Consider the following 12,578-nt stretch of genomic DNA (forward strand, 5'->3'; position numbering starts at 1 on the left):
CCGGTAACTATATAGTCAAGACATTTGAGACTTAACTGTAATTATATATAAAATCCTCATCACTGCAGCATCGTACATCGACATGTCAGTGAACCAGTACCAACCAGGCCCCGATTTCTCGAAACAAACTTAAGTCTGAGTTTTGGCTTAAGTTAGAGATTTTACTCAAATTTGAAAAAATTCATTTCCAAGATTGAACTGAAATTGACTCAAACATAAGGGACAATTTGGGTTTGGTGGATAGATTACTTAAGCTGTATGGACTTTTCTATTTTAAAAATGTTGTTGAGTTAAAAATTCAGATGTTTCAAATTGTCAAACTCAGTTTGAAATTTGAGTAAAAACTTAAGTTTGTTTCGAGGAATCGGGGCCTGGGGCTCCTTTCACCAAGCAACTTTTACTAAGGTTAACCTTAACACCCATTCTTTAACAGTGCACTAAGGTTACCTTACAGACTTACGATCACCTTAGTGCTTTGTGAAAGGAGGCCCAGCATGCCATTTAGAAAGGGGTTCACCAGACACCACACTGGTACAATAACACAACCAAGATTAATCCTGATGAATTTAAAGAAGCATTTTTCATGTTTCACAGCTTAACAGCCCTTTGTGAGATCACACATGTTCGACTAGACCGTGAAAACATCTGTCATATTGACAGTCTGGAGCTTCTGAGTGATAAAGTCACCAACGTGTATCTCCAGCAGGTGTGTGTGTGTGTGTGTGTGTGTGTGTGTGTGTGCGTGCGTGCGTGCGTGTGTGGTTCAAGTGTTCGCTTGTCATCTCTAAAACCGGGGTTCAATTGCCTATATGGGTATAATGTGTGAAGGCCATTTCTGGTGTTCATGAATTTCACAGCTTGGTGTTCATGAAATTTCATACTTTTGCACCTGTTTGTCTCCGGCCAATTCTGGTGTCCCCTGTCATGATATTGCTGGAGTATTGCTAGAAGTGGCATAAGGTTAGGGGGGAATTCAGGTGAGTGTCATTGATATATGATAAAGGGACTTTAAACACTAGGGTAGGGGTGTACAGATTATGAGCACTGGATGATAGTCACTTCTAATGTGATGTTTAATATACACAGTGGCTTTGTAGACACAGTGAGATGATGAACTCATTGACATCATAGACACAGTGAGATCATGGACTCATTGACATCATAGACACAGTGCGATCATGGACTCATTGACATCATAGACACAGTGAGATCATGGACACACTGACATCATAACCTCATTGACATCATAGACACACTGACATCAGAGACACAGTGACATAATAGACATAGTGACATCCTTAACGCAGGTACCTCATAGACACAGTGACATCATAGACACAGTGATGTCATAGACACAGTGACATCATAGACACAGTGATGTCATCGGCACAGTGACATCATAGACATAGTGACATCATAGACACAGTTGCATCATAGACACAGTGACGTCATAGGCACAGTGACATCGTAGACACAGTGAGATCATAGACTTAGTAAGATCATAGACACAGTGAGATCATAGACTCAGTGAGATCATAGACACAGTGACATCATAACCTCATTGACATCATAGACACAGTGACATCAGAGACACAGTGACATAATAGATATAGTGACATCCTTAATGCAGGTACCTCATAGACGCAGTGACATCATAGACACAGTGATGTCATAGACACAGTGACATCATAGACACAGTGACGTCATAGACACAGTGACGTCATAGACATAGTGACATCATAGACACAGTTGCATCATAGACACAGTGACATCATAGGCACAGTGATGTCATAGGCACAGTGACATCATAGACATAGTGACATCATAGACACAGTTGCATCATAGACACAGTGACATCATAGACACAGTGACGTCATAGGCACAGTGACATCATAGACACAGTGACATCATAGACTTAGTAAGATCATAGACACAGTGAGATCATTAAAACAGTGAGATCAGAGACATAGAGACATCATAGACACAGTGAGATCAAAGACATCAGAGACACAGTGAGATCATAGACTTAGTGACATTGTAGACACAGTTACCTTATAGACACAGTGTGATCATGGACTCAATGACATCACAGACACAGTGACATCACATACCCAATGACAGCATAGATTCAATGACATCAAAGACAGTGACATCATAGACTTAATGACATCATTGGTGATGTCATGTACATGGTGGTGTCATAGACTCAGTGACATCAGAGACACAGTAACATCATAGACTCAGTGACATCATAGACACAGTGACATCAGTCATAGTGAGAACATGGACTCAATGACATCATAGACATAGTGAAAACATGGAGTCAGTGACATCATGGACTGAATGACATCATGGACTCTATGGCATCATAGACGCAGTGACATCATAGACACAGGGAATTCAGAGTCGTAGTGAGAACATGGACTCAATGACATCATAGACATAGTGAAAACATGGACTAAGTGACATCATGGACTGAATGACATCATGAACTCAATGACATCATAGACACAGTGACATCATAGACATAGTGAGAACATGGAGTCAGTGACATCATGGACTGAATGACATCATGGACTCATTGACATCATAGACACAGTGACATCATAGACGCAGTGAAATCTTGGTTTCTGTAAGGTCATGGAACATGTTCCCCAAAATCACTCTCTACACAGAAGTTCAAGTTTGTTTCCGTAGACAACACTGCTCAAGGTAGTAGTTTCAAGTGTTGTGTTCCTGTCTTTCATGTCACAAACTTTGTATTTCCTTCAAAAGAATCAGAAATGTTGTACATGCCAGAGAAAGCCGAGTTTGATTTGGACAGTTGTACTTGCTTCCAGAACCGGATCACACGCATCAGCAACCTCGACTGCCTGAAAAACTTACAGTTTCTGACACTGGCCGGCAACCTCTTACAGAAGGTGGAGAATCTCAGTAAACTCTCCAAGCTTCTCTTCCTTGACCTCTCAGACAACCGCATAGCACAGTTTGACATTGGTAAGGTGCCACCCCAGCTCTATGTTTGGAGACCAACAATTCAGGGAGCAGCCTTGGATGCTTTCTCAAGGCACTAGTTCAAGATTAAAGCCCTAAATGATCTGAAATAATGCCTCTGTATTTTTACGCATGCTAGGGAATGCACAGGAGTGTCCCCAGGAATGTGGAAGTAGTGTGTCTATGAACAACCAGGAGAGTTTTATGGATATAAATCTTTATATCATTAATATGAGCAATGTTTCAGTCATTCTCTTCCCACAGAGGTAACTCCTGTAACTTCCTACGTAACTTCTGTCCTAATACATCCCTTTCATGGTGTGAGCCTACAAGACTCGTGATTGGAGGCAATCAGATTTAGTTGTGCAATCAGCGACGTTGTTTCAATAGTGTTCATTTGCAAGGCCTCGCTAATTTCCGTATACTTTGAGAAAACTAAACCTCTTCCCCTGCGCGATGCGCAAACATTTCTTCTAGACAGAACTCAGTCATGTTATGGCGGATCAGTGGCGTCTCCATCGCCCTCGTTGACAACGGACAAGCTAGCCATTAAACGTCTTGTGTGTAACATCAACACAAGTCCCCGCCAGATGGGGGATATTTGTGGCCTCACATTTGCTTGTGTTAGTTAAGTTGAATCTAAGTCGATGTAGCACGTGTTCTGATTGGATAGAAAGAAGGGAGATAATTCGTGTTGCAATCTTTTGCCGCTAGGGGATTTTACGAGGACCGGGAAATATGGCCGTATTAGAACAGAGGTTGGTAGGAAGATATGACAGGAGTAACCTCTGTGGGAAGAGAATGTGTTTCAGTGTAGCTACAAACAAGATTTTAAGCAAATGATGTGCAACACTGCAGGCAAGGCTATATGTTACTAGTAAAGTTTGAACAGTAAATTGGTTGTTCTTTACACAATTATTAAGGATGATCTACAAGATTGGAGGATATATACACAAGAAGGCAATTGTTACACAAGCAGAATTAATGAAGGAGGGATTAATGGGCAGGGGAAGTCAATGATATGACAGACAGGAGAATAATGGAATTAAGATTGCTTGGTGATGAGTTGGTGGTAGGTATTGGGGATGTAATATCCTTGGTCTCTGTTCATGGCCTATTGGAGTCTCTTGATGTGAATGGCTTCTAGTAGTCTCCTGATCTTGTAGTGGGTGTGATTACTGGTGAGTACATTGATGCTGTTACAAAGGATCATATATGGTGGATTTGGAGTCTTTCTTCTTTACAGAGGTTTGATGTTCTTTGATACTTACAGGGAAGGGTCTTGAGGTTTTGTGGATGTATCAGTCACCACAGTCACATTGTATGTGGTAAACTGTACCTCAAGGGTGACAGTTTGGCAGCTTGACTCCTGAGAGTTTCGAGGACTTCAGTCCTGTCTCACAACGAAGTACATGTGATACATGTGGTCTCACCGTAGGCAACTGAGTTTGTTCAAAATTGCCTCTGCAGAAAATGGGTACCCGGTTGGATAAAGTCATGTGACTATTATCTTCTAACGCCTAACAGGCAGCTTGGGTTATCCGGGGTAATAAGAATCAGATTCTGATTAAGCGTTTCGAGCAATCACTTGGTGTTTGGAGACTGTGCGCTATAGAAGATGACTTATTATTATTAGTGGTATATCCATGTAACTCTCCCTGTTGTTCACGACCGCCTCCGTGGTGTAGTGGTTAGAGCGTCTGCCTGGAGAGCGGAAGGTCGCGGGTTTGATCCCCGACCGCATCATACCAAAAGACGTTAAAATATGGTACTTGTTGGTCCCTGCCTGGCGCTCAGCATTAATGGGTACAACAAGGACTGGTCGGCTCAGAGTCAGTATAATGTGTCTGAGTGGGGTATTCATGCTTCACTGCGGCATGGTATCTCAGTGGGCTAGCACTATAAAACCAGCTTAAGTTTGCACATGCACAAGCAGCCGCACATACACATACACACGCATGCACGTCGTCATATGAGTGAAATATTCTAAAGCATGACGTTAAACCCAATGTCACCTCACCTCCCTGTTGTTCACCACACCAACTTCTGATTGTCACTCACAGAAGGTTGTCCGTCTGTGTTTACGTCATTTCAAGAATACAGTCTCATGAAAAGCATGTGAATATCAAAATGTGTCATCCATACACTTATGAATGTCAGCTTTCAAGGTCATGTGACCAGCTTCTCTCGTCCAAAGCTGCATATTGTATAGGCTTCAAAATAAATGACCAGTTCTACATGTGTACCTGCCATTGTTTCAAAGCAAAATGCTGATGATCAGTTTTCCAGCCACTGTTTCATGTCAGTACACTGATGATCAGTTTACCTGTCTTTATTTCATACCCATTCAGTGATAATCAGTTTACCTGTCACTCTTTCATAACAATATACCCGTGAATATATGGTCTGGGTTAGAATATTGAACTTTAATAACCCATGCCTGTCGTAAGAGGCGACTAACGGGATCGGGTGGTCAGGCCCGCTGACTTGGTTGTCACATGTCATCATATCCAAATTGCGTAGATCGATGCTCATGCTGTTGATCACTGGTGATCAGTTTACCTGACATTTCAGGGGTGGAAATAACCCATTGCCTGACGCCCCAGTCCAGTGCTTTTTTCTGTTGGGCTAGCAAATTTGTATGTCACGCTGTACCGGTGTCCAGTTGACTTTCCAATGTTAATTATGTTATTTATTTTTATAAAATCAACAAAAAAATCGGCCAGTATAGTGGGAAAATTGTTAGGGCCAGTGATTTTACATGTGCCACTGTACCGGAGTACATTAGCAATTTTAAAGTTATTTCCACCCCTGCATTTTTTATAGCAGGACACCAATGATTGATTTACCTGATTCTGTTCCAGATGAATTCCCCCAGTCTCTGATACTGCTGAACCTGTCTGGTAACCCCTGTACTCAGATGCCAGACTACCGGTGAGATTCTGGCTTCATAATGTTGGCAAACTACATCTTGTACATAACTCACAACTTAAAACATCTTTATTTATTTAAACTTGATATGGAAGAATACTGCTGTATCTGTAACAGAACTGGGTCAGTGGAGTTTGTTTGTTTGTTTATATCACATGTTGCGGCACGTGGTCCTGTGCATAGAGCTCAGGTCACAAATCAGTTAATGTTAAGCAACGTTGAGCGCGGAGAGTAATTGGATGGGTGACCGTGTTTGGCAGCTTGACTCCTAAAGAATTTCTAGGACTTCAGTTCGGCCCCACAACGAAGCACATGTGAGACATGTGGCCTCCCCCTTAGGTTATGCAAGTTTGTTCAAAATTGCCTGTTCACCCATCTGAAAAATGGTTATCCCTGTGGGATAAATCATGTGACTATAACCTTCTAGCGCTACCCTGTGGGATAAATCATGTGACTATAACCTTCTAGCGCTATCAGGCTGCTTGGGTTATCTGGGAGAATAATGTACTGTACTATTCATTGTTAGTGCAATGAGCATGTCTAGTGTGGAGTCTGGTGCTATAAAAATGGACACATTATTTTGTTTGTTTGTTAAATGTCATATTAATTGTTCTGGATTAGACAGTCCAGTGATTGTCAGCCAAATAGACATTGCTTCAGCCTTTGTGACAAAGGCTAGGGCACTTCAGTAAGGGGTCTTTCCTCCTCAACAAATCCAATCAGGTGTCTTTTTCCTTCTCTTTTGTTATCCTATTTTGTTGGGAAAGTTGAAGCATCTTAATTCTTTCAGGTCCGGTAGGGTGCTCAGGGGGTGCAAATAACTTTAAAATTGCTAGTGTATTCCGGAACAGTGGCACATGTAAAATCACTTGCCCTGATACTTTTTCCACTATACCGGTCGTTTTCTTGTTGATTTTTTTAAATAAACAACATAAATAACATTGGAAAGTCAACTGGACACCGGCACAGTGTGATATACAAATTTGCTTGCCTGACAGAAAAAACACTGGACTCGGACGTCGGGCAATGGGTCATTTCCACCCCTGCTGCTGAACATTCTGGTTTTGTTGTTTTCCAAATAGATTGATTCACCAATTGTTGTTTAACGCCACACTCAGCAATATTCCAGCTATATGGTGGTGGTTTGTAAATAATCAAGTCTCGACCAGACAATCCAGTGATCAACAACACGAGCATTGTTATACACAATTGGGAACCGATGACATGTGTCAACCAAGCCAGCGATCCTGACCACCCAATCCTGTCAGTCGCCTCTTATGACAAGTATGGGTTGCCGGATCTAACCCGGATCTTCACGGGTCATTTTCCAAAAAAGAGAGTGGTAACTCTGTAATTGTGGGTTTGATTTTTGTTGGTTGGTTGTAGGTCTGTTCCTAGGACTGTATCATATATTGCTGACCCCCATCACCATGACTGATCATATTTTTCAGTGAAACATTTCCTATGGATTGTTTATCAGCTTAACTGGCTGGTTTTGCTCTTTGGTATATTTTTCTGAATTGTACTTTGTTTCTTTTCATGGAAACAATTTGACTTAGTCTCACACGACTCGAGGCTTCATTCTCAAACTAATGATATTTTTGTTTGAAGCTACAAACTTTGCATTGCGTTTATGCTGAGCTGTTGCCTAATCATATTTTTGGGCTTTTTTATTTCTTGTGTTTCTATGGAAGCAAGTTGGACTTAGTCTCAAACAAGTAGCATTTGTTGTTAATTATGCAAACAAATATTTCCGCATGAAACCATTGTCTTCATAAGTTATAATACAAAACACATTTATAATAACAAATTGAATTTATGTATAAAATTTGGAACTGGGGAGTTGGAGTAAAAATGCATTCTATTTGGATGTTGACCAAACCTTAATGATGGGTTAGTGAATAATGTAACCTTAAAAATAATATTAAAAGAGTGGCCCAAAATACTCATTTTATTAAAAATGATCATTTTACTTAAAATACTTTTGTATTTAGTATAGTCTCATACTGTTCTCCAGAGGCTGCATCATTCAAGACCTGCACAATCTGCAGCAGCTGGACAATGTGGACGTCACTCGGGAGGAGCGAGAGGAGGCGGGATACCCGGTGTCCAGTGAGGAGGACTCGGATGAGACAGAAGAGGAGCCAAGACGCAGGATGATGAGAGAACATGAGGTGGATGGTAAGTTGATCACATGTGGTACTATGTCTGTCAGGAAACAGGTTGTTATCATATATGTGTAATATATGTTAAAAGTTTACAAGATCATATGGGTTTAGTGCAATTAATTGTAATAGTTTTGCCAAATGGTATACAACCACGGCAGCTAAGCAAAAGTTACATGCTCTAAATTTCCTGCGTTGTGTTTTTCCTCAGTGCCTCTACAGAGTCTAACGTCTGAGGTGTTGATGAGGTCACAGACCCGTCTAGAGGAGAGTCTTGCTGACCATCGCAGACACAACATGGAGCTGGACAACATTAGGCTCAAGTACAAGCTGCCCCCAAGTGCTAGATCCACTCCACACAACACCTGACTCCACTCCTCGCAACACCTGACTCCACTCCTCGCAACACCTGACTCCACTCCACACAACACCTGACTCCACTCCACATAACACCTGGCTCCACTCCACACAACACCTGACTCCGCTCCACATAACACCTGCCTCCACTCCACAGAACACCTGCCTCCACTCCACACAACACCTAACTCCACTCCACACAACACCTGCCTCCACTCCACACAACACCTAACTCCACTCCACACAACACCTGACTCCACTCCACACAACACCTAACTCCACTCCACACAACACCTGCCTCCACTCCACACAACACCTAACTCCACTCCACACAACACCTGACTCCACTCCACAAAACACCTGGCTCCACTCCACACAACACCTGACTCCACTCCATGCAACACCTGACTCCACTCCACACAACACCTGACTCCGCTCCACACAACACCTGACTCCACTCCACACAACACCTGGCTCCACTCCACATAACACCTGGCTCCACTCCACATAACACCTGGCTCTACTCCACAAACACCTGACTCCGCTCCACACAACACCTGACTCCACTCCATGCAACACCTGACTCCACTCCACACAACACCTGACTCCACTCCACAAAACACCTGGCTCCACTCCACACAACACCTGACTCAACTCCATGCAACACCTGACTCCACTCCACACAACACCTGACTCCGCTCCACACAACACCTGACACCACTCCACATAACACCTGGCTCCACTCCACATAACACCTGGCTCTACTCCACAAACACCTGACTCCACTCCACACAACACCTTACTCCACTCCACACAACACCTGACTCCACTCCACACAACACTTTACTCCACTCCACACAACACCTTACTCCACTCCACACAACACCTTACTCCGCTCCATACAACACCTTACTCCGCTCCATACAACACCTCACTACACAACACTGACTCCACTCCCCACAACACCTGACTCCGCTCCACACAACACCTGATCCCGCTCTACACAACACAGGATCCCACACCATACGACACCTGACTCCGCTCCACACCGGATCTGCTCTACACAACACCTGACTCCACTCCACATCTGACCTTGCTCTACATAACACATGATTCCTTGTCACACAACACCTGACTCCACTCCACATCTGACCTTGCTCTACATAACACATGATTCCTTGTCACACAACACCTGACTTCGATCCGCATCTGACCCTGCTCTATACAACACATGATTTTTCGCCACACAACACCGGTCTCCACACTACACAACACCCGATTTCTCGCCACACAACACCGGTCTCCACACTACACAACAGCTGACTGCACTCCACTCCACTCCAAAGTTTTACATGTATTTAGGGAGAATGGAATGATGTTATGTAAAATGGTGTTGGCAATTCACATCAATAAACCATTTCAGATATATAATCATAATCTGTATAACTTGGGTTAGATCACATATCCTGATCTGTATTACCTGCAGGTTCTGTATAACCTGGGTAAGATAACATATCCTTTTTTGTATTACTGGGTAAGGACACATATCCGGATCTGTATTACCTGGGTAAAATCACATATCCCCATCTGTATTACCTGGGTAAGATCACATATCCAGATCTGTATTACCTGGGTAAGGGCACATATCCCATCTGTATTATCTGGGTAAGATCACATATCCCATATGTATTACCTGGGTAAGATCACATATCCCAAACTGAATTACCTGGGTAAGATCACATATCCCGATCTGTATTACCTGGGTAAGATCACATATCCCAACTGTATTACCTGGGTAAGGGCACATATCCCCATCTGTATTACCAGGGTAAGGGCACATATCACAATGTGTATTACCAGGGTAAGGGTACATCTACTGATATCATCTGGTTGTTCTTTGGTTATGAGACCTTATATAATTTGTTTCTTGGTTTAAGCTTCTGCCAACATTAAAAGTCAATCATTCAAAAACAATGTCCAAGTTGACCAGGCCTCGAAGATATATGGGCCATACCACTTTTTGTTGTATTTATGCCTTTACATGAATCCATCCACAATGAACAAAAGCATATTTTTTATTTATCATTCTATGTCATGGTGACAAGTTGAGACGTGTTTACATGTATCATCTATTTATTTGTGTTGTTGAAATGTATATATTCAGTATCATTCCATTATAGTTCAATGTTGATAAAAAAATCCATGTTTTATATGTTTAAAATGATAAGATTCATTTAGTCGTCAGCAATGAACAAGTTATGTTCAGGCCCAAATCCTTGAAGTATGTAAAATTGTATAATTGCCAAGAAATATATTGGCACAAAACAATGACAATATACCATAATAAGCTAAACACAGGTGTTGGGCTATAAACATATATTGCACTGATCGAGATTCATCACTTGTATCAGCTCTACATATCTGAGAATCTCATTTGAATATGGTACATGGGAATTCTGTTTATCTGATTACATTCCTGACAAAATGAACAAGATTTATACATCCAAATTGAATAAACTTCACAAATGAAAACTCCCATTTAATTAAATTAAAATTACTTAATGGTATGACAGTTAGTTTCAGTTGTCTTAAGAGCTTATTATTGCTTGTTCCAGCAGGATCTAAGCAACAGCTCATTTAGTTCTGATTGCTCGTTTGGAAGGAGATATAATTCTCCGTTTCTGTGACTTTGGCATGCCAATCTTTCATATACTGGACCGAGACACAAATGTGTTATCAATATGTGATTGTATCTAGCGCTGGCTATTCAGAAATATCATCGATTGGAAATATTATTAATGATTATCGATATGAAAGTTGTGTGATCAATAATATCGTATATCAACCTATGTGATAGAAGAAAAATCATAATTTTCTCACACAATACCAATTTAGGACATTATTCGTAATCTGCTTCTAAATTGTGTTCAGAATGTAGTTTTGTTAATAATCACAGCAAAAACATGACAGCGGTCCCAGTGATGTGAAATATATTCCTTTATTTCAGATAGTTTTGGCATTTTTGCTCAAAGTTACGTCTCCGATAATTATCGATAATTGATTGATTTTTTAGTTGATGATTATCAATTTCTACAATCTATATCATCAATAGCCAGACCTAACTGTATGTTCTTAAAGTATTGTTAAACAACCAACGTTTATATTTTTTTACTTTGAAATAAAGGGTTTTGCATCTCTCTTCTGTTTTCTATTGTGTTCTTATGAATCACAGATACAGTTCTATTAGTGATTTGAATTCTGGGAATAGAGTGAGTGAGTGAATATGGTTTTAATCTGCTTTTAGTAATATTCCAACAATATCAAGTTGGGGGACACCAGAAATGGGCTTCACACATAGTACCCATGTGGGAAATCGAAAACGGATCTTCCGCATGACAAGCCAATGCTTTAACCACTAGGCTACCCCACCGCCCCTCTAGGAATAGGGGTTAGAGACGCTAGGACTGCTGTCGTCACAAACATCAATTTTTGCTGTATAAACCTAGTACACCCGTGAAGGTCCGGGTTAGAATTGATCTTCAGGAACCCATGCTTGTCGTAAGAGGCGACTCACGGGATCGGTGGTCAGGCTCGCTGACTGGATTGACACGTCATCGTATCCCAATTGCATAGATCGATGTTCATGCTGTTGATCCCTGGATTGTCTGGTCCAGACTCGAATATTTACAGACCGCCGCCATATAGCTGGAGCGGTGTAAAACTAAACTCACTCACTAATAAAAGGCGACTGAGGGGATCAGGTAGACAGACTCGCTGATTTGGTTGACACATGCCATCACAAAAATATATTTGAAATTTCGTAGATATATGCTCTTGCCGTTGATCACTGGATTGTCTGGTCCAGACTTCGTCGCCTGAAAACCAGAGTGTTCTATGTCACTTAAACCTGATTTGGAGATAATGGACTCCAAACATTGAAACACGATTTTCTTACCATTTATTGAAAATTGTCCAGTCAGATTTACACATAGGGACGAAAACAGTGTTCTTAAGCACTTAAAACCTTCATTTGGCCAAATTGCATAGTCATTATCTACTATTTGGTATTTTTTGTGTGGAGATGGAACAGTCACTTTCCATGAAAGTGGACTTTTGTTAAAACCAAAGTGT

The 12,578-nt window shown here is 41.4% G+C and overlaps 1 protein-coding gene and 1 long non-coding RNA gene across 2 annotated transcripts in view; one reads left to right on the forward strand and one right to left on the reverse strand.

The window, feature by feature from the left end:
* Positions 1-8,606, forward strand: part of LOC124292538 (leucine-rich repeat-containing protein 46-like) — an 88,346-nt gene extending 79,740 nt beyond the window's left edge. Inside the window, exons 4-7 of the mRNA XM_046729663.1 lie at positions 2,841-2,997; positions 5,859-5,928; positions 7,943-8,106; positions 8,302-8,606. Coding sequence (XP_046585619.1) covers positions 2,841-2,997; positions 5,859-5,928; positions 7,943-8,106; positions 8,302-8,459 — 549 coding nt within the window. The 3' untranslated portion in view covers positions 8,460-8,606. The remainder of the gene's footprint in view (positions 1-2,840; positions 2,998-5,858; positions 5,929-7,942; positions 8,107-8,301) is intronic.
* Positions 8,607-8,855: 249 nt separating this feature from the next.
* LOC124292544 lies at positions 8,856-10,220 on the reverse strand. The gene is made up of 3 exons (XR_006902474.1): positions 10,174-10,220; positions 9,356-10,108; positions 8,856-9,070 (listed from the first exon to the last, which is right to left on the reverse strand). It is a non-coding gene; the product is annotated as an uncharacterized LOC124292544 (long non-coding RNA).
* Between the last annotated feature and the right edge of the window lie 2,358 nt (positions 10,221-12,578).

Source organism: Haliotis rubra, unplaced genomic scaffold (genome assembly GCF_003918875.1).
Source record: "Haliotis rubra isolate DU_JTF1 unplaced genomic scaffold, ASM391887v1 Scf1138, whole genome shotgun sequence".
Lineage (NCBI taxonomy): Eukaryota > Metazoa > Mollusca > Gastropoda > Lepetellida > Haliotidae > Haliotis > Haliotis rubra.